The 24,621-nt window shown below is 41.6% G+C and overlaps 1 protein-coding gene across 3 annotated transcripts in view; it reads right to left on the reverse strand.

Annotated features, from left to right (window-relative positions):
- The window catches only part of JHY (junctional cadherin complex regulator), a gene marked incomplete at its 5' end in the record, with an annotated part of 62,471 nt that overhangs the window by 29,034 nt on the left and 8,816 nt on the right, over positions 1–24,621 (reverse strand). For 2 of the 3 annotated variants that reach the window (XM_081240212.1, XM_081240211.1), the window contains 2 exons: positions 1,182–1,295; positions 17,565–18,081. In XM_081240212.1, coding sequence (XP_081096338.1) covers positions 1,182–1,295; positions 17,565–18,081 — 631 coding nt within the window. The remainder of the gene's footprint in view (positions 1–1,181; positions 1,296–17,564; positions 18,082–24,621) is intronic. The other variant, XM_081240213.1, reaches the window with a different exon arrangement.

Below are 24,621 nucleotides of genomic sequence, written 5' to 3' on the forward strand. Positions count from 1 at the left end.
AAGGCTCGGGGGAAGCTCAGATTTGCCCAAGTCACGCATCAAGTAAATGGCAGGTCAGGGCCCAGAACTCCCTGTCTTCTGACCCAGTCCTTTACCCACAACACATAACAAGCCTTAAGGTGTTTCCTTTGTCCCCTCGATCCTGTTGGCCGAGCTGCCTAGGCTCTCCATCAGGTCTGGTAGGAGACCCTGTCCTCTAGGTCCACTTCTAGGAGACATTTGTCCCCATCCTCCCAACTTCTGGGTGTGGCCTCCTTGGCATCAGCTTTCAGGAAGCTTCAGGTGAATGGCTGTTTTCATTTCTTTCTTTCTTTCTTTTTTTTTTTGGCAACTCTAAGAGTAGCCTGGAGGCTACTGCAGAGGCAAAAAGATGATTTGAGCTGTCCCTCTTTTCTAACTTTTCTGAAACTGGAATGAATTTTATTCTTCTTCTTATTACTTTTCCACTGTACATAGTTTTAACTAATGATGTCAACAGGCCCTACAGGCTGGGTGATTTCAAAGGGCTTTATCCCTTATGAAGCAGGTATAAAACCCGGTACAAGAGCAACTGCCCCACGTAACACTATACACTGGATTAAGAAGACATCAGCTGCTAGAGCTTTTCTTGATTCTTCTAGAAAAACAATCAGTGGGGATGGTTTCATAAAAATCTTCCCTGAAACCATATTGTGATTTCAAAGTAGTAAACCCGTGGCCAAAAAAAGGGATGTCATCACGCTAAGTTACTAGGTAGTAGGCGTTTAAGTTCTGCAAACAAGGGCTCAGTGAGGCTCTGGGGATTCCCACCCATTTTTAGGGACCATATCCCCCATCACCTAGGGATACTATATGACTGATAACTCCAAAAGGAAACAGACTTGGGAGCAGCACAGTATTGGACAATAGTTTGGAACTGTGATTTTTTTTTTCCTGCCTGTATTTTCTCCATGCCATTCCTCTGAATGCTTTAAGAGTGATATGATGATTTTTCTCTAGGAAATAGAACGTTGGGAAAGTGGGTAGGGTTGGCTAGCTGAGCAAGTAATGACCCATCCGGGCAGAAAGCAGTCTTACCCATCAGAAGGTGGGTAACTATTCTCAGGCATAAGAATAAACCCTTAAGTGATGTCAGTCACAAACATCACTTAGATCCAGCAGTAACCCTTGAAACACACTTAAAATTCAATCTAGCAGGTGACCTTTAGCTGTTGGGCTCTTTGATGCCATTTGTCTTCCGGGTCGATAGTGACATTTCCAATCTCTCTGGTGTTCTGAATAGACGTCTTGTCAGTTACTCTGATGGGGTAGGAGATCTAAGAGGGTAAAACATATACAGCATGTTAACTGGATTCATTTTAGTCTTACGGCCATGGGGCTCGAGTCTGTACTCTAGAAAGAGGTCCTGCAGGGTTACATTTTATTTATAGTTCATTTCAAGGACTCATCTCAGTCCTTAGGTATCTGGATTATTCCCAAGGAAAATGGGAATAAACAGTGTTTTGTCTTGCAGGGATGATGTGAGAATTGGTGTTTTGAGGTCAAACTACTAATTATTGGGTTGGCCAAAAAATTCGTTCCGTAAGATTATGGAAAAAACCCAAATGAATTTTTTGTCCAACCCAATGCTCAGTACATACTCAGGGGACCTGATTTTAGAACAGTCATCTGAGCTGGACGCTGCGACTAATGTTTAAGTATGCCAAACAAATTATGAAATAACACTATACTCTAAGATGATGATAAGAACAATAAAAATAACTAATATACATTGAATGCTCATGATAGCTGTCTTAAGCACTTCGTATACGTTAGTTAATTCTCACAACAATCTTACCAGGTATGTACCTTTTATTATCCCCTTTTTGCAAATGAGATAACTGAGGAACAGAGAGGTTAAGTAACTTGCCCAGAATCAATAGCTAGTAAGCAGAGGAACCAGGCAGTCTACCTCCAGAGACTGCACATTTAGCGATTTTGCTAAATTAACTCACTTATTAGAAATATCATCTTTGACTTGCAGACTTTGTAGTTTTGACACCCCATAAACTGGAATGATGTAAGTTAGTGGTGCTCAACTTTAGATAGATATTAGAATAACCTAGGAAGCTTTTAAAAATTAATGTTCTGGTCCCATCCCAGATCAATTAAATCAGAAGCTCTGGGGGTGGCCCCAGATATGAGTCTCATACTTTAAAAGCTCCCCAGGTGGGCCTAACCTGAAGACAGGTTTGGGAGCCAGTGACGAAGGCAGCTATGTGGGATTTAGGTCCCCAGATTATTGATGGATTTAGGTTCCCAAATTATGGAGGCTCTCATTAGCTACCTGTTTTAAGTCAAGGAATTAGATTGTCTTCTGTGCTATACGGAATTCTAGCCACCAGGTAGCATTTCAGAAAGCAAACTTAAAGTTCTGCGATAGTAACGTTGGCAAAGATTCTGGCGGTAGTTATCCAGTACACCCTCTAGTGCTTCTGTACCATCCCTGGTAGACGTTCCTCCCCTCACTGCCTAATCACTTGCCCCTTCTCCAGGCAGGAGTTATCTGCTTGTCACTATTCGTATAGGTTTAAAGATCCTGACGGAGAGAGAAGGAACAAGGTGGCTTGTGAACAGTTCCTTTCTGTGGGAGACCTGGTCCTTTCAAACACTCCCTGGAGTAAAATGTTAGACCTTTGAATCTCTGTTTTATCAATGATAAACATTATTTTCCATCCTTGAGAAACCTAAATGCTATAAGGCTCTTCCTTATAAGAGCAGTGATAAGTCTTTCTGTAATTTCTATCCCTCTGCCCTTTGAAATAACATAGAATAAGTCAATCCCTCTGTCGGAAAACAGCCCTAAACTGGTAGAACCTAAGATGCCCTCCCCAAGCCTTCTCTTATATAGAAGACTTCTCAAGATGTCTTTGTCATCCCTCCTGGGAAAGATTATTCATATGGGGTCCTGTGGCCACCCTGCTTTGTCACCTGCAAGATGCTGGTCTCCCCATTTCTAAACTGATGTCCTTAATTTAAAAATTTAGATTCAGGATTTGATACTTGTTTTGTTAAATTTCGCCTGGGCTGTGTGCTGTGAGAAGTAGCAAGGTGGAACGCTGGAAAGAGCATGGGGTTTAGAATCTGTCATGGCTGCGTTTAAATTCTCCCTCTGCTGCTGACTTTGACTTCATACTTATGCAGACTAGTATTCAATGCAGAAAGAGGCAAAAATACTTGTTCAATATTAACTAGTAAGCAGGCATTTGACAGTGAAGATAACCTCATTCCTTACCACTCAATGTGGCTTCTCTGGCACAAGAAATACAATTTGTTCCTTTTGTTTTGGGTGTAACCCCCTCTCTACCTGAATGCCTCCCTATCACAATTGCCCTACTAATACATACAAATAAGGGAAATAGTGTGAAAGTTTCAGTACTTAAAGGTTGATCTGAAAATGGGAAAAAATGAAAATATAACTTTTTTCCATGTTTGAATTCTCACCGCTAATAGAAGGTACAAAATGTACTACTGGATCATGGCAATTTTTAAATGACAAATGGAAGTAATTAACAGGTCTTGAGTGATTACCTACTCTGCAAATGGAAAACTTCACAATACCATGGAACAGTTTAACTTGTGCTGAGATGGAAAGTTTGGAGTTATAAATGCTATAAATGCTCAAGGTCAGGAACCACTTCTCATGTTTCCATCTCTCAGTCCCTCACTGGTTCCAGAAACATAGGATGACAGTAAAAGTATTAGATTTTACAGCTTCTGTCATCATTTGCTCAAAGGCTTCAGTCCCTTACTGCCATGACCTTAAACAGATACACAACTCATTTAAAAGAAAAATCAACTCCATCCTGGAGGAGAAATGAAGGTCGGGGCAGGAAAAAAAATCTAAATAGGCTGCCTAAGCAGGTGAGGAAATGATCCTTTTTTGGTGGTGGGGGGGCGGTACGCGGGCCTCTCACTGCTGTGGCCCCTCCCGTTGCGGAGCACAGGCTCCGGATGCACAGGCCCAGCGGCCATGGCTCACGGGCCCAGCCGCTCCGCGCACGTGGGATCCTCCCAGACCGGGGCACGGACCCGTGTCCCCTGCATCCGCAGGCGGACTCTCAACCACTGCGCCACCAGGGAAGCCCGAAATCATCCTTTTTTAAACCTCAAACACACAATGTCTTGGACACGCTGGAGCCTGGGAGAAGTTGGGTTTATTCCTAGATCTGCCACTAGGGGGTTTGAGTCCGGCTTTTGTAAAGGGGACTTGGTTTAGTTAATTTGGTTTTTCACTGGTGATATTAATTGTTTGATTAACAACGATGGGATCCCTTATGGACCTCTGATAAAAAGTTTACAAATGAAAAATACATTGTCCTACAGCTTCCTTTCCCAGAGAACATAGGATGTATAATATTTCCATCCACAGGCTGTTTTGGTAGAACTTGGTGTCTGAATCACTCCACTGAGTCTCTGGGTGAGTAAAGCATACTTCTACATTATCTCTTTGAAAGTGGAATGGGACACAACCTCTGCTAGCTATTTCTTTTTTTTCCTTGGTGAACCATTCTATTAATACCAATCAAATCGAGAAAATGATCAAATGAAATTGCATTTTGAGCATCATAAGCTGTGTAATGTCTATTCTGTTAAATTGGGGCCATAATTGCTTCTCCACTGAAAAGATACAACAAAGACAGCAATCATGGCATGTCATTATGCCAGACTAGAAAACCGGCCTTTGCTGGGAGGACTTCAAAGGCTTGTGGTTCTCGAATTGCATTTGGCTGCTATTGTTGGAGCGCAGGCAGTCTTGATTAGGTGTTTACACTGAGGTAAGGCACAGAGCAGAGCGCCTGAGTGCCTGGGTCTAGAGCCATTAAAAAATTGTACATTATGTTCCTGGCTTTGAAGTGAGGGTTTATATGTAGGAGAGCAACTCAGATTGAGTACAGCTGAGCTAGATTGGGCTGCTCCTTCTCTCTCAAAGAAACTCATCAGGTTCTTAGAGAATCAGCGCCACGAAAAAAGTTGATGCTCTTCCAAGAGCTGTATGTGAATCACTGTGTATCAGCAGAGACACACACTGAAACATGTTTAAATAGAATATCACTGTGTGGCCCTGCGGTCGCGGGAGGTTCGGGTCCTTTTTTCCTCTCTGTTGTTTTCTGTTAATAACCTTGTGTTTAGATGTCGTGGGGAGTCTCGCGTTAATTTATTAGGTTCCTTGTTGTTCTCATTCCTTGATGGTGTAAACAATGAGCATACATCCCAGTTAAAATAGGCCAGAGAGTCCTGTTTTTCTAAATGTGGTATTTGCTTGCCATCATTCCAACACATGGAATTACTGAATCCCTCTCTTTGGGGCATAATCAGCGGACTCAGTTGATGTTTCTTTGTTAACTGGGCTAATGAGTGATCTGCAGTTTTAACTCTGTACTGTTTCTAATACACTTTGCTCTGTGTCAGTCTGCGCCTGCTAAGATCAGTGGTACTGCCCCCTGTATTGACAAACGGCCAGCAGAAGAGGTGGAGGCATGGCAACCCAGAGAGCCTGCCGCGGTCAGGCTCCAACACGGGGATTTAGTACAGCTGTTTGAATTATCTGGGGATTTGTATTAATTATTCAGCTATTTAGAGACAAAACACCTGAAAGCTGAAATGTTTTGGCTCTGCCTGGCCACTTTCTCCATCCTGTAGAACACTTCCTAATGTATCAGTATTTAGCACGTACGTGCTCAGGAAGAAATTGATGACACTGACACCTCTGGATATATTATTTTTACATTCATCTTCCAGATAAGATACTTGAGCTTTTAACAACCCCAAACTAATTATGCCAGTCACCTACTTTAAAATCCTTTGATGCTTTTACATTGCCCTTACCTTGTAAGGTTTATAAGGCCTTCAGCCTCCCCTCCCTGCTCTCTTTAGACTGTACTTTTTCAGGTCTGCTCTTGGGCCACGTGCTCTGGGTCCATGCACAGGGCCCTTCTTTGACTGGAAACTCCCCTTTACCTCACTTATTCCGACCAATCCCATTCACTGTTCTAGCCTTGGCTGAAATATAGTTAGCCTTCCCTGATACCCTGGAGGAGGTTATAACAGATGCACCTGAGCTCACGGCCTTCGTGCTCTGTCCTTTCCCTTGTGTGACAAGTTTCACCTTGGTCATTATGTTTGTCTCGCCTCTAGATGTTAGGTCCCATGAGGGCAGGAAAAGTAGGGACTCCGTGCTGGACTGGTCAGCTCCAGAGGCGCTACTCCCATGAGCTACGTGGTGGTTCTGGATGTGCCTGGCGCGTATGTGCTCAATAAATATTACTGAGTGAGAAGATCAATCTACATTGCTCACTGGATGCTCCCTTTACATCAGAACACATCTAATCTATCGTTCATATGGCTAGACCTGTGGTTTATATTAAAGCCTGGAGGCTGTCAGCAGAACAAGGTGGAAGCTAGGATCCCATCTCTGTTCTTTCCCTCCCTGGTTCGGCCCCAGGCCCAAGGAAGCCCTTTCCTCAAATATTTGCCTGGCGCTCTCTCCCACCTCCTTTGTGATCTATTTACAGTTGTAACCCGGCTCCCAGCATCCCCTCTCCCTCTGCTGTGCTTCATTTCTCTCCTCACCATTACATCACCTACTAGTACGCTGATGATCTGTTTTGTCTATTGTCTGTCTCCTCCTGATAGAAAGTTAGCCCCACGAAGGCTGGGATTTTTGTCTGCTTTGTTCACGGATGTATTCCAAGTACTTAGGACAATGCCTGACACATAATAAGCTCTTAATAATTATATGCAAATGAATGAAGCAATCAACCATTTTCAAGAACGCGAGAGAGATTTTTAGGAATGTGTCGTGAAACATCTGTGAAGGTTGATCAGCTAGCAACCTGAACTCCCCGTTAACACAGCTCAGAATATTGTAAGCGTGACCTCTGGATGGTCACAGGATTCAAACTGCTCCATTACTAAAATCCTTCAGTGATTCCATGTCATGTAGAGGAAAGGCCTAACTCTCTAGCACAGTAGCTCTAAAACTTGAGCATGTATCAGAATCAGTTAGAGGGCTTGTTGAAACACAGAGGTGAAGGCCTCACCCCAGTTTCTGACTCAGGAGGCCTGGGCTGGGGCCCGAGAATTTTCATTTCTAATGAGTTGCCAGGCAATTCTGATGCTGTTGGTCCGGGGACCACATCCTGAGAGCCCCCGCTTTAAAATGACACACAGGGGCCTACATGAAAGGCCCATGCCCATTTCTCTAGCCTAAATACTCACACTCCCATCCTCATGATCTAGTCATGTACAACACGGAAGTTCTCCTTAACTAACTTGCTAGATTAAGTAACACTCTCCAGTCCTTTCTTAAGATAGTGGGCCAGGGCTTCCCTGGTGGCGCAGTGGTTGAGAGTCCGCCTGCCGATGCAGGGGACACGGGTTCGTGCCCCGGTCTGGGAGGATCCCACATGCCGTGGAGTGGCTGGGCCCGTGAGCCATGGCCGCTGAGCCTGCACGTCCGGAGCCTGTGCTCTGCAAAGGGAGAGGCCACAACAGTGAGAGGCCCGCGTACCGCAAAAAGAAAAAAAAAAAAAAGAAATCAGAAGTGGACACCATAGATCTTTCAAACTGACGTGAGAAAGATAATACAAAACTGTAGTCCATAGAATATACACTGATAGGAAGGCCCAGCCCTTCAGTAAAAGGTTGGTGAATTAATGTGTATGTATATACTTTAAGTGAAAGTAAAGTACTTAAGGTCATCGTTTGTCATATCTACTTTAACCACTTTACTTGATTAACTGACCAACTGCCAGTTCGTGACCAGCGCCAAAGTAGTTCCTCCTGTACCCTCAGGTCTCTACTTAAACAGTGTCCTTTCTCACCCTCATGCCATCCCATATGCTCTCTCTGCCTGTGGTAACTTTGCTGTCCACCTCCACCTGTTACTTTCTACTTCTCCCTAAAGAATCAGTTCAATGACTGCCTCTTCCGTGAAGCCCTCTCTGACTTCCCCCGACAGACTTGGGTACTTCTTCTTCTGGGTTCCTTTGGGGCCAGACATGTATCCAGGACATCAGTTATCACTTGGTTCTGACTGTTTACATGTCTGCTTCCCACTTGGCCAGAAGCTCCTGAAGAGCATATACAATGACAGCAGTTTATAAAATGACCACAGAATCGTAGCATTTGGGGGAATTTGGTAAAGAGGCAAAGGATGGTTCCCATCACCATAGCTCTCGACTTTACTGCACAACAGTGCACTATGGCCTGGGTAAGAGAGCACAGAATTATCAGGTTCTCCAGGCACATTTTTGACACCTGTCCTTAGACATGATTAATTCTGTTAAAGTTTTGGTTTTTGAAAGGGCATGCTTCAGTTATGGGGAAAGTTCTCTTTCCATGGATCCCTCCTCAGTAATGTCGAATTAATGAAGTGTCACTCTACAGATCAGATAAATAAGTGCTGAATAGTGCATACAAGAAAGATGCCTTAAGAAACTTCTTGTACTGAAAAACCATAAAGTTCAATTTAAATTATGCTGTCATAAGTAAGTGCTCTTGTTGTGGTTGCACAGGGCAAAATAAAAAAAAAAAGATCAATCAATGAACATACACAGAGTACCTACTCTGTAGAAGAATATTTTTAATGAGTGTAATATGAGACATGGGACTCAAAAACACCATCAAACTAGAAGAATTCTATAAAAAATAATTCTGTGTTTCTAACCAAACATAATTAGAAAAAGATCATAATTTAAATAAAGGTAAAGTTTAATTTTATAGACAACCAAAAGTTTCACAAACCATGAAATTTAAAACCATGGAAAAGGAGAGTGTTATATCACTTCTATATTAATCTTATCCAATAGGAGGCTAAATTCAAATCAAATGTTCAATAATAAATATAACATATTTATACAGGGCTATATGATTATGCAAAGTGTTCACATACAGCATCTTATTTGGTCATCGAAATAATCCTGGGTCTGTAGAAGAAGGCAGACATTTGTAACCTCACTCTGATGGGGGAAAACAAAGCTCAGCAAGGTTTTTTTTTAACTTACCAAAGGTAATAATTGGCTCTAATACTAATGGGGCTCAAATCTGGTCTTTCAATGCCAAATTCCATTATTTAAGTCGAGAGCACAAGCTCGTTAGTCTTTTTTATTTTTTCATTTTGAAAGTGGTAAAATTCTGAAACCCCCCCCAAACTATTTAAAAATCACATTCCTTCATAAAAGATGTAGAAAGTGCTTACTGTATGCCAGGCTCTCGGAGTTCAGAGATGAGCCTTTAGGAGCTCAGAGTCATGAAAGACATACAGACACATACACTAAATAGTGCAGTGTGGTGTTATGGATTCTACGGTGGATGTCAAGGATGAGGGAGGAGCTCAGAGAGTCTTCATAAAGATAGGGGACTTTGAGCTGAATCTCAAAGGAGGCTGCAATTTTCCCAAGCAAACAAGACAGGGAAAAGTAACCCATCAGCCTGGACAGAGGCCCAGGGGAAACACTGGGTTCTGGGAGCTGTGAGTTCCCAGAGTACGACTGGAGCATAGGATGCAAGGGAGGTGTGACAAAGGATGAGGCTAAAATGGCAGGAAGGAGCCAGGTCACAAAGGGCCTCGAGTACCACTCTGAGAGTCAGAATTTTATCTTGAAATCAACAGGGACTCTCATTAAGCAGGAGATTGATATGATCAGATTTGTATCTAAGAGGAGCCCTTGTGAAGGCAGTGGAGAAGATAGATTTGAAAGAGTTATGATGTGAAATTGTACTTCAAAACCAAACTGTCAAATATTCACATGTTCCTTATCACCAAGTGTAAATATTTGAAATATAACTGAGACCAAAGGCAGCTATTAAAGAAATACTGCCAACAAGTTGGGTACAAGACTGTAGGGTCCTGTAATCCATGGGGCAGTGTTTGATTGACTGGGGATCCTCAGGAGACAGCATGGTGAGTGTGAGGTGTGTCCATCCCCGTTGTGTACAGTCTTTTGGGAGTCACATCATAGAATGGGCTGCAAGAGCCTACAGATGCTATTCTTTTGACAACACTTTGTTCTTATTCTACCTGCAGTCATGTCCCTTTCATTTTGAGACACTGTAGCCTGAAAAAAAAAAAAAAAAAAAGCTGTTTAGGAGAACCTATTCCCGGGGTGGATTCCTTTCTCGTGGCTTAAGGAATGACCAGTGGTAATAACAGCTTCGCTTCACTGAGTGTCTGCCACGTGTCAGGAGCTTTGTATAAACTCTTCCAATAGCCCTCCAAGGCAGAAATGGACCCCATACAATAGATGAAGAAGATAAGGTTTGGAGAGTCACTTGCTCAAATATCTAGTTAGTGGTACCACCTAGTACATGGAAAAGCCAGCATTTAACCCGTGATAGTCTGATTCCCAAACCAGTGTTCTGTTTCAGTTTCATCTCTTCTCCCACTATACTGTGTTGCCCCCTAGGAGAGAATGCTGCTTCCAAGGCTGGGGTCCCAGAGCTTACATAGTCTTTTCTTTTTCATCCATTCACGTCTCAACTCGAATGATATCTCCTCAGAGAGCCCTTCCCCAAGTACCTCGCTAAACATCCCCGTTACACCCTGCTCATTACTTTATGAAAGAAAGTTGATTCAGTATCCTTTGAGATGTTTACCCCTACCTGAAGTTATTTTGTTACATGTTTCCTGTCACCTGACTGGATGTAAGTCCCTGGAAGGCCGGGCTCTGCATGTCTTGTTTTCTGTTACATCCCTAGCACTAGGAAGAGTACCTAGCACACACTGTTGCTCAGTAAATGCTTGTTGGCTGAGCTACCTGATGCCTCAGCAACAGTCTCAAAGATGTGCTGATGCTCAGAATGGGTAGTGGATTCTATATAGGACTTTATATTGTTTTGAAGGCCATAGGTAATTGAATAACCTTTCTATATGCACATTGCAAAATATCTGTAATTTCTTTGAGAAATTTCAAGGAAAAAAAACAGAATAACATGAATAACATGAAGCACTTACTGCTCCTTTCTGAGCCTGTACTAAATTTCGCCTTCATCAGCCTTCAAAGTCACATTAGAATCAAGATAGAAAGGTAGCTCAGGACTTCCCTGGTGGCGCAGTGGATAAGAATCCGCTTGCCAATGCAGGGGACACAGGTTCGAGCCCTGGTCCGGGTAGATCCCACGTACCGTGGAGCAACTAAGCCCGTGCACCACAACTACTGAGCGTGTGCTCTAGAGCCACGAACCACAACTATTGAGACCACATGCCACAACTACTGAAGCCCGCGTGCCTAGAGCCCGTACTCTGCAACAAGAGAAGCCACCGCAATGAGAAGCCCGTGCACCACAACGAAGAGTTGCCCCTGCTCACCACAACTAGAGAAAGCCCGGACACAGCAACGAAGGCCCAAACGCAGCAAAAACAAACAAACAAACAAACAAAAAAAGGTAGCTCATTGTTCAAGAGACAGTTTCCTTTAATCGTAGATCATAAATTGACTCAAATTCTAGTGAGTTTCAGACAAATACTTACGGTTATGAAACAAATCATAAATAAAAGTAAGCACTGAATATTCACCAGCGAAGTTATTGGCCGACTGTGATACTTAGGTGCCTTCTAGCGTGTGTTGGTTTTTACATCAGTTCCTTGCCTCACACATCACGTGATTAAGATCTTGCAATGTATTCAAACGTGATTTTTCCAGTGCATTTTAATGTGAGATTAACAGATCTATGAAAAATGGTGAAATGATTGTGGAGAAATTGAATTTAAAAATTAGTGGTTCTACTCTGAGCCATTATTTTCAAGCAAAAGTGCAATTCAGGTGACCCTGAGCAATCGGGGGTGTAAAGTTACCAGGGTTCCTACCAAACACTGTATATTGTAAACACATAGGCATGGTTCAAAAATAAGAGATATGGAAAGGTATAAAGTGAAAAGTTTTGCTCCCATCCTACTCCCCCTCCACCCTCTACAATTAACCACCTATGTATCTTTTCTCACTTTTTTTTTTTTTTTTTTGGTGCGGTACGCGGGCCTCTCATTGCTGTGGCCTCTCCCGTCGCGGAGCACAGGCTCCGGACGCGCAGCCTCAGCGGCCATGGCCCACGGGCCCAGCTGCTGCGCAGCATGTGGGATCTTCCCGGACCGGGGCACGAACTCACGTCCCCTGCATTGTCAGGCGGACTCTCAACCACTGCGCCACCAGGGAAGCCCTATCTGGGTACTTTCTAATCTTTTGTTATTAGAAATGAGGACAAAATGAATGATTTTGTTCAAGGGTTATTTCAAAACTGCACACATATAACTAGGATGCATTCCTGGGAGTGGAAGATGTTGGGTCAATTTAAAAAATAGTAATTACTAACATGTATATAGTGCTCGCTATAAGCCAGGCATTGATTTAAGCACTCTCCATATATTAACTCATTTAATCTTCTTAATAATCCTTTGAGGAAGGTACTAGTATTATCTCCATTTTAAAGATGAGGTTACTGAGGCACAGAGAGGTTAAGCAACCTGCCCAAGGTCAGATGGCTAGCAGGTGTCAGTGTCAACCAACCTGGCTTTAAAGCCTATACTCTTGGCCATTATGCTTTGCTTTCTCAAGGAGTGTATGTAGTATTTGTATTTTAAGTAGATATTAACAAATTGTCCCCCAAACTAGTTAATCCAATTTATTCTCTCATCAGCTTGACTATCCTTTTTTGCCCAGAGGTAAACTGGGCAAAAACTGGGAATTTTGTTAGTTTAATTATAGATGAAAAATGGAATCCCAATGTAGTATTAATTTGGATTTCTCTTATAACGACCAAAGTTGGATATCTTTTCATATGTTTAATAGCCATATGTATTAACTTTTCTGTGAATTATCTATTCATATCTTTTGTGAATTTTTATATGGGGATATTGGTCTTTTTTTATTGATTTCTAGGAGCTCTTTATATATTAGAGTTATTAGTGTTTTGGCTGTGATGTGAATTAGAAATTTTTTTTCTAGTTCTTTATATTTTGGCTTTCTTATGCCTTTTTTCTTGCAGAAGCTTTTGATATTTATGTATAATTGACCCTCAAACAAAGTAGGGGTTAGGGGCACTGACCCTCCACGCAGTTGGAAATCTATGTATAACTTTACAGTCAGCCCTCCATATCTATAGTTCTGTATTTGTGAATTCAACCAACTAAAGATCACATAGTACTGTAGTATGTATTTTTTAAATAATCCACAAATAAGTGGACCTGTACAGATCAAACCCATGTTGTCCAAGGGTCGACTGTAGTCAAATCTATCAGTCTTTTGTAGATTTTGGACCTCAAATTGGGTCCTACCTTTATCAAATCACAATATCACATCATATATTCTCACACTAATTTGGTTCTATTTCTAGACTTTTATTCTGTTCTATTTTTCTGTCTGTATATGCATTAAATATTACCCTACTATTTAATTATTGAGGCTTAAAATATACTCTGTTATCTAGTGGGGCTAGATTCTCTCATGACTCTTAATTTCCAGAGCTTGCTTTATCATTCTTTTTTTTAAAATTTATTTTATTTTATTTATTTTTGGCTGCATTGGGTCTTCATTGCTGCACATGGGCTTTCTCTAGTTGCGGCGAGCGGGGGTTACTCTTCCTTGTGGTGTGCGGGTTTCTCATTGCAGTGGCTTCTCTTGTTGTGGAGCACAGGCTCTAGGCAAGTGGGCTTCAGTAGTTGTGGCATGCGGGCTCAGTAGTTGTGGCATGCAGGCTCAGTAGTTGTGACTCGCGGGCTCTAGAGCCCAGGCTTAGTAGTTGTGGCATATGGGCTTAGTTGCTCTGCGGCATGTGGGATCTTCCTGGACCAGGGCTCGAACCCGTGTCCCCTGCATTGGCAGGCAGACTCTTAACCACTGTGCCACCAGGGAAATCCCTGCTTTATTATTCTTGCCTGTTTTTTTTAATGTGAACTTTTCAAGTTTTATTTTTTTTAAAAAAAGGCTCACATTTTTTACTGGAATGTTGTGAACTTCTTAGACTTACTTTCAAATCTTCCCAAATACAATACACTGCTTAAGACGCTGTCTGATTCAACTGGGCATGGAGGCTTGCAACAAAATGATATATTAAAAAGCTGGGTTTTCTTGGCCATGTAATGGTAATTGACATTTATTCATTCATTGAACAACAGAGGTCATTTATCCTTTCAGTATTTCTAGTTTTAAGATATTTGTCATCTCTTTCAAAGAAATGAGTAGGGGAAAACAGACTTTCAAATATGAAAACCTTCCAGATGGATGCTGCTTAATATAAAACAGCCTCCAAACCTGCCACCCCAACTTCTTACCTCCCACCCCCAAAATCAACACAATAACCTGATCAGCCATTGCAAACATCAAGGGTCAATGGGTACTGCCTTACACAATTGTTACTGTAGGTTTCTGAAAAACCCTTTATGTTCTTTCTGTGTGGTCCAAGCACCAACAGCCTTGGCATCACCTGGGAGCTTGATAGAAATGCAGACTATTGAGTCTCACCCCAGATTTACTGGATCAAAATCTGTATTTTAACGAGATCCTCAGGGCGTTCATAAGTATCTTAAAGTTTGAGGGGAAAAAAGGATCAGTGGTTCTTAAAGTGTTGCCCTGGTAGCAGAAGTGGCGTCCCCTGGAACCATGTAGAAAATTCAAATCCCTGGGCCCTACCCTACCCCTACTGAATCAGAAATCCTTGGGTTAGGTCCAGAAACAAGCCCTCCCGATGATTCTGATGCACCTAATGTTTGAGAATCACTGCTCTAGATCAGTCTTAATGAAACACTAGGAATACCTGGGGAGCTTTGAAAGCTCCCCATGCTTACAGTGTACCCCAGATGACTTAACTTAGAGTTTCAGAGCTGCAGGCCAAGGAACCAGTGTTCTTTTTATTTTCCAGGTGATTCCAATGTGAAGCCAAGGACAAAAGCCACTGCTCTAGTCTGGAACAATGCTTCTCAAACCTGGCTTCATGTTAGAACCACTTGAGCATCTTTAAAAAAAAAAATACTGATGCTCGAGATCTCACCCAGATATGTAAACTGGTCTGGGTAGAGCTGAGAATCACTTTGGGTTTTTTTCTCAGATGAATCTAATATCCAGCCAGAATTTCAAACCACTGCTCTAGAAATACCGTTTCTCCCACATAAACTTCAAATCACAGTAAAGAGAAGGAGGTGGTAAGTAGTTTGGAGGTGATGGAAGACAGACACGTTTCATTTCCCATGTACTTACTGAGCCCTTACAATGTGTTAGGCTAATTACCATGAAGATTAAAAATAAATACAAAGCATAGTTCTTGCCCATCAGGGGACATATAATCTGCACTGGTAGAAAAACCTGCACATACTGCATATATAAATAACGATTTGAAAGGAACACATTCCATGCTACTGACTATAATTCAATAAACAAGTTATACCTATCATTCTATCACTGTAAGGTCAAACTAATTTGTATCCTTTTTTAAAAGAAGAGGAGTAAAAGAAGGAAATATAGGTTGGAAAATGGTGAAGAAACAATTTTGAATATAATTAGCAATCAACTCTTAAACATTTGAACCTGGAGAAAGTGATAGAGAAGGTCAATGGCCACTTCAAAGAATAATTCACAAGCTTAAAGATTGGGCAAGCCTAAAATGCTTTAAAGTTTCCTCCTTGGCATAATGAGAAGAAAATGATGCTGTGGAATCACTGGCAACACACCATGATATTGTTTGTAAATTAAGTTATAACTATTAAGAAAAATTAGCAATTACAAAATCAATTAAAGAGTTTATAATAAATCTTTTTTCACTTTTATTATTAGAGATATAACTAATTTTTTTGGCATTACTATTTGCCTCTTCTCTTTTGAGAACACATTTAAAAATAAAGGAAAAATATTGTCCTAGTCTAGGAGAAATTATTGGCTATAATCATTTTTCACAGAATTTATATTTTAAAATGAGCAACCAAGCAAAATTCAAAATTTCACAGTTTTATGGAAAAGTACATTAACAACTAAAACTGAGTCAAAAATGTTAAAAATTGTTTGAAGTCAGCTAAGTATTCATTTTGATAATCAACTAAATATACACACCCATTCCTTTGTTTTATTATTAGTTACAAAGGCAAGGATATGACATAATCTTTTAAGACCATATAAGGAGTTTCTCAATTAAGAAGAAAAAATCACAAATGTTCACCCACTTCATCCCTCTTGTTCTATCAGGAAATACTTACAGGTTAGAACAGGTGAGAGTGCTCTACATAATATCAGTTTGAATTTGGGAGAGGTCTAAGGGCATGCCTATTTAATGTAATAACCTCTCCTTCATATTTGAAAATGATCCCACATTAGTGGGTGATGAATTTCAAGTTGTCTCCTCAATAAGGGTGGTGGATGCACTGATCCAGCCAGTTTTCCCATGTTCACGAACATATCAACTAGGAAGTGGGCTGATGTGATCTTTATGTGCACCCATGAAATAGAACTAAGTTTACTGGCTCCGACAGGCTTTTTTCTTTTTTTCTGTTTTTTGGCCGTGCCGCACAGCATGCGGGATCTTAGTTCCCCCACCAGGGATTGAACCTGTGCCCCCTGTAGTGGAAGCGTGGTGTCTTAACCACTGGACCACCAGGGAAGTCCTCCAACAGGTTTTTTGGGTTTTTTGGGTTTTTTTTGCGGTACGCGGGCCTCTCACTGTTGCGGCCTCTCCCGTTGCGGAGCACAGGCTCCAGAGGCGCAAGCTCAGCAGCCATGGCTCACGGGCCCAGCCGCTCTGCGGCATGTGGGATCTTCCCGGACCAGGGCACGAACCCGTGTCCCCTGCATCAGCAGGCGGACTCTCAGCCACTGCGCCACCAGGGAAGCCCCCTTCCAACAGGTTTTGAATCCATCATCTGGGTTAGAATTTACCCTCAAAGCGATCAGATGAGAAAGGGACGGCACTTATTATTATTCCAATTTTATAGATGGGGAGACTAAAGTTTATAATGGTATCACATCATTTGCACAGGATAAAAGACAGTACAGTGATTATCAATGGAAGTTGGAAAGATAATAGAAAGATAATAGAATCGACTGGATAATTAAAAAAAAATACTCATGTTGTATCCTGCCCTCCTTGCACTACCACCCAGTATGTACACAGAATCTAAGTTGAGAATCACTTCTGTAAGTGAGCTGCTGTTATTGATATGAGTGTGTCATTGCACCTCCAATGTACTGGAGGAATTTAATAGGGTTGAAAACCAGTGCCTTAGGGGGAACAAAGGCAACCAACATAGGGAATCAAACTCTCAGCCCTGTGTTTTATCTAATGGAGCATACAGTTAAAAAAAATTCTACGGTTCCTTGAATAGAAACATTTTGAATATAATAATTGAATTACAGCACTGTAAGCCATTGATGGCTTTTATTTTGCTCTTAAGAATTTGTGGAATATTCCCTTGATTCTTCAAAGAGGGGCAAGGGACATGGAGTTCATTTTACTCAGCCAGGTGGTTACAGTGGCGTCACCATCCCAAAGGAAGTGATACCTAGCTATTTCAAACAAAGGCAAATTCCTGTCTAGTGCTCAGAAGGGATTTTTAAGTAGCTGCTACATACCTGTTCTGGGTGAGTTTCCCGCCTTTTTTTATTGTGAAGTTGAAGATAAGAGTCCATTTTCGGAGTGGGTAATCCCAAAGTCATCTTGTTTTTTTCCACAAAATATTGTTTGGACTTCCTTTGCCGAGGGCCATGTGATCCTGGCAGGAATACCTCATTCTGTGAACTTGAACTCTTCAAGTAATGAGAGAGGTTGCTGGACTTCTCCAGGTCACTGCTGCTCAGCACTGAAAACGGCCCGCTGCGATGGGCACCGTGCTCGTAGTTTGGGCTTAAAAATTCACTCCCGAGTAAGGAGGCTGTGCTCGGTGGACTCTTCTTCTGTTCACCTTTCCACCCTGAGAGTTCCATCGAAGTCTCCTTGGAACGGTAAAGTGTATTCAAAGTCAGATTTTCTGCAGAGCTGTCCACAGACTCTGGCAATGCTTCCATAGCCAACAACTTCCCCTCTTCTTTTTTCCTCTTCCAATTTGGGTCATATCGCAGGTCTGAGTATTTGTCTTCTATGGGTTGTTGACTGCCCAAAGCAGAAAAGAAATGTCAAGTCCTTTATCCAAACAGATTTACTCGTTCTCTTTAGCTGATCATCTTATTCAAAATCAATCTCCATCTTTCTCCTACAATTTTCCTTTTACTATCTACATGGGAAAGACACATCCGAGGCTCACATTAGACCTACACATTACACATAAGGGCAAAAAGTCATAATTATCTAAGTTCATTGAAATACGAAATGAAAATGGGGGATGGGGACTTCCTTGGTGGTGCAGTGGTTATGAATCCGCCTGCCAATGCAGGGGACACGAGTTCGAGTCCTGGTCTGGGAAGATCCCACATGCTGTGGAGCAACTAAGCCCATGCGCCCCAACTACTGAGCCTGTGCTCTAGAGCCCATGAGCCATGACTACTGAGCCCGCATGCCTAAAGCCCATGCCCCGCAACAAGAGAAGCCACTGCAACGAGAAGCCCATGCACCCCAATGAAGAGTAACCCCCGCTGGTTGCAACTAGACAAAGCCTGTGCACAGCAACGAAGATCCAACGCAGCCAAAAATAAATAAATTTATTAAAAACATTTTTTTAAATAAAGTGTACAATTCAGTGATTTAAAAAAATGGGGGATGGTTAATTTATATATGCTGGAAAACAAATGTCTATAATGTTAAACCAGTAAATGGCCTTGATGCAAGGAATGCTGTTACTTAAGACACACCATAAGTTGAATAAGTTACAAGCTGCTGAAGATAAAATGGATTTCACACTTAGCTAGTGATCTACACATTTAGCTGTTTATCTGGGAAGGGAAATTCGACTGTTGCCTGAACGACTCAGTCTGAGCCTTTCGTGGGAAGAAAGCAAGACTTATCCCAACTGAATACCTACATAGGTTCATCCTCCTGTATCAGTGATTTTTACTTGTGACTTCATTTCATCTTTGTAGATTTTATCAAATGTGCTACAGAAAGATCCCTAACTTTTGGAATCAGATGGTGCCTCTGAAAGCTCTGTTTGTACTCTCTTGGTCAAGTCTATGTACACAAAACTCAGTAGACAGGTCAGTGTGAGCTTTAAGCTGTAGACAGCCCTATCTGAATAAAAGGTTAAGCACAGGGTCCAGCCCGAGGGGAGTCAACTGGTCTGTAATCAGTACATATGACCCCAAATAAAGTCCTCCCTTTTCTCCATGACGATCTCAATTTGTAAAGTATCTCCTAGTCTTAACCAAAAAAGAAAACGAAATGCTGGTAATATGGCATATTTAATGGCTGCTTTGATCTTCAAAAGCTAAATGGGAGAGATTTTCCTTCCTTGGTACAGTAGATGCAACCCTCTAATCAAAAAGAAAATGTAAATCATCTGGGCTTTTTATGCTATTTGATATTCCCATTTATAGAGGACATCATTTTATGCTGGGTAAACAAACTAATGGTGCCCCTAATGTTAATTTAGTCTTCTTAATGTGGACCTAGAGTTCTTTGATTTGATGTAAAGCAAAAACTAGAGCGGAAAGCCCCAACTCCTATGTCTTGCTTAATTGTCACTTTGAATTTTTAGTGTCTTTTTTGTTTTTTTTGTTTTTTGGCTGCGCTGTGAGGCTTGCGGGATGGGATCTTAGTTCCCCGACTGGGGATTGAACCTGGGCCACGGCAGTGAAAGCGCTGAGTCCTAACCGCTGGACTGCCAGGGAATTCCCCTTGTCACTTTGAATTTTTAGTTCGCATATTAAGACGGAAAGCTTCTTGGGATAGGCTGCTCTTCCTTTTCCACCAAGGGAAGAAAAATGATATTCTCCTCCAGCAAAGTGCCTGAATGGAGATGGTCCACTTTGGCAGGAAATCGACATCAAACTGTGCAGCTCGCTGCTCCCGAAACTCCACAGGGCTGCCTGCCTCTGAGGCTTTGAGGGGGTTTCTCCATGTGATGTCCCCTCATGTGAACTTACAGGAGTTTTTGGCCTTGCCTTTCACTTGGCTCCAAGGGTCACTGGGCATGTAGTGTCCCAGGGGCAGGGAGGGGGCCAGCAGGGCATAATCTAGATTTGGGACTGGACAGACCTGGGCTTAAGTTCGGGTTTGCCACTACCTATCTGTGTATCAGCTGGCAAATCATGTCACCTCCGAGCTGGTTTCTGTCATCTGTAAGTAGGGATCAATTATATTTGTTCTGTTTATTTCTCAAGGTTGCATAAAGTCAAAATGAGACAATATAGCTTACTTCCTGTTCTGTATTTGTGCTTATTTCACTTTTCACTATGGCAACTGTATCTTCTCACCTGGTTAAGGTCCTGGGCAGCAGGGACAGAGGGTTATCCTTCCTTTCCTAACCTCTACCCTGTGCTATGGGCAGAAGAAGCAACAAGTGATGCTTCAATCAATAACTGAGCATTAGATATTTATTTTTTAAAAAAACAGCAGCAGTAAATTAGAATCTAAACATGCAGAAAAACCTCCTGCATTGGACCAAATCAGTGAATGATTTTCGGGCTTATCTTGTGCTGCATTAAGTATAAGGTTCAGCAGTGGTTGTTTAGATGAGGAAGAAAAGATGAAAGTACATCTTCAAGTAAATAAAGATATAAAGATTTTTTGAAATGAAGAAACATGCCGTTTCCCGTATCTATGATATATTGAAAGGAAAAAGTGAGTCTAACTCTCCTCGTTCATTCATTCACTTGATTCGACAGAATTTAACTTTCCTCATGCACTTGCTCGTTCACTGATTCTATATTTATTGAGCACATACTAAGTTAGGGGGATACAGTGGTGAGCCCATAGCCTAGCGGGGGATACAGACCAGGAAATGAGCTATTTGTGATTAGAGTGATGAGTGCCCGCATGAGGAGCATGGGGCCACCAGGACTCAGGAGGGACATCCAATCCCATCTTGGGAGAAAGGGAAGCTTTCTGAAGGAAGTGATGGCTTAGCTGAGACCGAAGGCTAAGAAGAGCAGGAAGTGTAAGCCAGGCTGAGGAAACAACACGGAAAAAGGAATGGAGGGGAGAGAGAACATGGGGCTTTCAGAGAACAAATTCTACCTGGATAAAATGGAGGGTGGGAGGATTAGAACTCAGGGTTAAGCAGAGGTGAAATCTTGAAGGGCTTTGTAAACTCTGTGAAGGGTTTGGCTTAACTACATTAACTTGAGAGTCTGGATTTATTTAATTAAGTAAAAATCATTTAATTAGAGAGCAAAGATGTTATAGTAAGACAAATACTTTTGGGTAGGCAAAGTGATGAGTTTTTGGAAAGGATTATGTACAGAGGCCATATGGTTTTTGGGGTCAAAGTTTTAGAACAGGTAGCCCTGTCCTCTGCACTATTTAGAGCAGGGGTTGGCAACCTTTAAAAGTAACACGTTATTGGAGCCCACCGTCTTGCTGCTTTTCTGGGTGGGTTGTAGAGTGCTGGCTTTGGGAAGATAGCACATAGCACACACTACTTACTATGTGCTGATCTAGGGAAAGCTTACAGTGAATCTCTAGTTTTCTCCTTATGGCAACCCTATGGGGAGGTACCATTATTATGCCCATTTAATAGATGAAGTAACAGGCTTGTGTCACTTTTCCAAGGTCACAGAGCTAACACGTGGTGGAGCCAGGATACAGACCCTGGCAGTTGGCCCTGGGATCTGGCTCCTGTCCAGTAACTCGCCCTGTATCACACAGCCAACCCCAGAGGTGGTGGCGAAGCAGGTGTTGTTGCAGGAGGGCCTGCCTTAGGGGAGTTAGTGAATCGGTCGGTCAGTCAGTTGGCCAGTCAACAAATATGTACTGAGTGGCTCCCCAGGCACTGGAGGAGAGCGGTGAGTGAAAGAGAAACAGGCGGATGGAACTGGCTGCTGAGTGAGGAAGACAGGCAGATGGATCTTATGCACCAACAGTAATAATCAAGTAATAAACTAGATGCAGAAAGAAGTACAGAATGTTATGGGCATTTAAACTAGGAGGACAGACCTTGTTTATCAATGAAAATATGTTGACCTCTTATTTCCAGATCCAAATGCTAGATGATATCTCAAAGTCCATTCCAACTCTCTTGTTCTGTGATCCTATGATGAACTCACAGGAGTCGATAAGCGAGGAATGCCCACTCTTTTTAACAAATAGGTAGTCTTTGATGATTGAAGGAAATGGAGTCTCTGACTTCCATCTCTGCAGTTATACTAAGAAAACTGGCACTCAGGCTGGTCACCAGACTTAACTAGCATTAGTTGATGATGGAATGATGTCCACAGTCAGGGCTCTAGACACCCCTCAGTCTCATGGAATAAATGATATGGAATATTTTGGTTCTGAGAAATGGTACCATAGAAAGTCAAAGGACAGGGGTCCTAGAATCAGGCTGCCTGCGCTCAATTCCTGGTGCCACCAGTTACCGTGGGAGTGTGGGCAAGTTATTATACTTCTTGTGCCTCAGCTTCCTAATCAATAAAATGAGGATAATAATAGTATCTACCTAAAAAAAATAATAGTACCTACCTCATAGTCGTTGAGAGTATTAAGCACATTTATATACGTATATATGCTTAGAACTATGTTCTTGGCATGGAGTAATGACGGTCCCAGGAAGGGCTGGTTATAAAAGCACATGCCAACGAGCTCCATCACTGGTCTTTGCTTGCTGTGTGTTGTGTTCTGTTACCATGACACAACATTGGTGTGTACTGTGCTTCCTCCTGATGGATCTCAAGGGATTCTTCTCTCCCTAGGGCTGAAGTTATTTTCAGGACACAAAGTTGTCTCGTGATGCACTAAGTGGGACCTTAGTGGCCTGAAAGAATGAACACTTATCTTTAAAAATCCAATTTTTTTTTACCACGACCTAGGCAGCATGGAGAATCTGTTTGAACTGTAATTTAGGAAATGGGATTAAGAAATGTCAGTGTTTCCACATGATGAGATATTTTAAGAACTGCTGAAAGATGATGAGGAAGATAAAACTGGGAGAATTCAATTACTTTAGACCTTCAGAAAGAGCTGTAATTTCTAGCCTCAACAAATTGCCATTCTTAGATGCCCACGGAAGCAATCTCACATGCCCTGGAAAAGACTGATATTTTAAGTGAAACCTAGAAAATACAGAAGGGTTTGAAACAAATCAGACACAATGAGTTGCTCTGGCTGGGAAAGATGTTTTTGAACCAATCGTTTGAAGAGACACTCTAATAATGTGTATTTACAAGATGAGAATCGGAAAATGTGGCTAAGAGCTTTAATTACACTGTACCCTGTACACCTGCAATGATTATCTTAAAACATCCCCCTTTCTTCCCCTTTTGATGGAAACCATGTGTTGAGACAAATGGGAGTTTATGTTTTGCAAACTATAGAGCATGGAAAGCTGTAATACTTCACAGAAACAAATCTAATGGTTGAAATAGAACATGATACTAAAGAACCGCATTGTTCTGAGCTTGTGTGCAGAGAAGCTCAATTGTGTTGTGTGGTCCAGGTCAACACACTGGAACAAAATGTGTGTGAAGTGCTCCTTCATCAGTAATCTTGTGCACACAAAACACATACCTCATTTCCTCCCCATCTGATAGGAAGGTTACACAGACAATGAGTACACAATGCTTTTGTTGCTGTTCAGACAACAGATGCCAGGTCTGCCCTTCAGATGCCCAGGTTAGAAATGGATGCAGAGAGGAAGGGGAGGGTGGTCTCATATGCATATGCCATCCTATCTGCTGGCTCTAATGGACCATATTTGAGCATGACTGTGACAACTTCAGTCCAAATAAAATCAAATCTCCATTTGACGAAGAGCCTAATATTCAGTTTAGTATTTAATCAAAAAATTACTAAAATTAGAGCATGTTTCTAGTACAATGAACATCCTTTGCACTCACAGTAAAATATTCAATAACTGGCCATTTTGCCTGTCGAGGAGGTGAATAAAAGCATTGCTATTAATCATTTAGCAGTTATTTATTTGCCACTTTAAGTAGGCAGTTAAATTGAAACTGCACATGTTATTATTGATTTAGGTTTAATTTAATCCTTTTAAACAGAACAATTATTCCCAATTTATATGCCATTAAATCTTTTATGCATATGAACAGCAAATTCAATTTCTGTTTAAGTGTAAAGTGTTTTGTTTTTTTTTAAGTGTAAAGTTTTTAATGCTTCTTTAAGGAGCTATAAAACTGACAATTGTTTCCAAGGATTTCTGAGTTCTGTGCTCATCTTAATCTTTTTATCAACAGCTTTAAGTAAATAAAATGAAATAAATCCAAAGGATTAAAAAATCACTTTTGCAAGTATGAAATAAAATGGTTCCACAAGTATACTGAAATGCTTTGGGGAGGCTATTTACAACCCAGAAAATTTCATTTAATGCAGGCATTTATTCTGCTAAAAATATTAAACATCTTAATAGAAGAAAGGTAGTTTAATGAACCGAAGGCCAAAGACTGTCTTTAGAAACACACTCAAGTGAAGGGACTGGATTGTTATCTGGTGAATTTTATTTACTGCAATTATAGAGTTTAGATAATTCCAACTAAAGTCCCCCCTTTTTTTTCTTTTTGACAACAGGTTTATGGCTGCAAAATA

Source organism: Mesoplodon bidens (genome assembly GCF_964165515.1).
Source record: "Mesoplodon bidens genome assembly, chromosome: 7".
Taxonomy (NCBI): Eukaryota; Metazoa; Chordata; class Mammalia; order Artiodactyla; family Ziphiidae; genus Mesoplodon; species Mesoplodon bidens.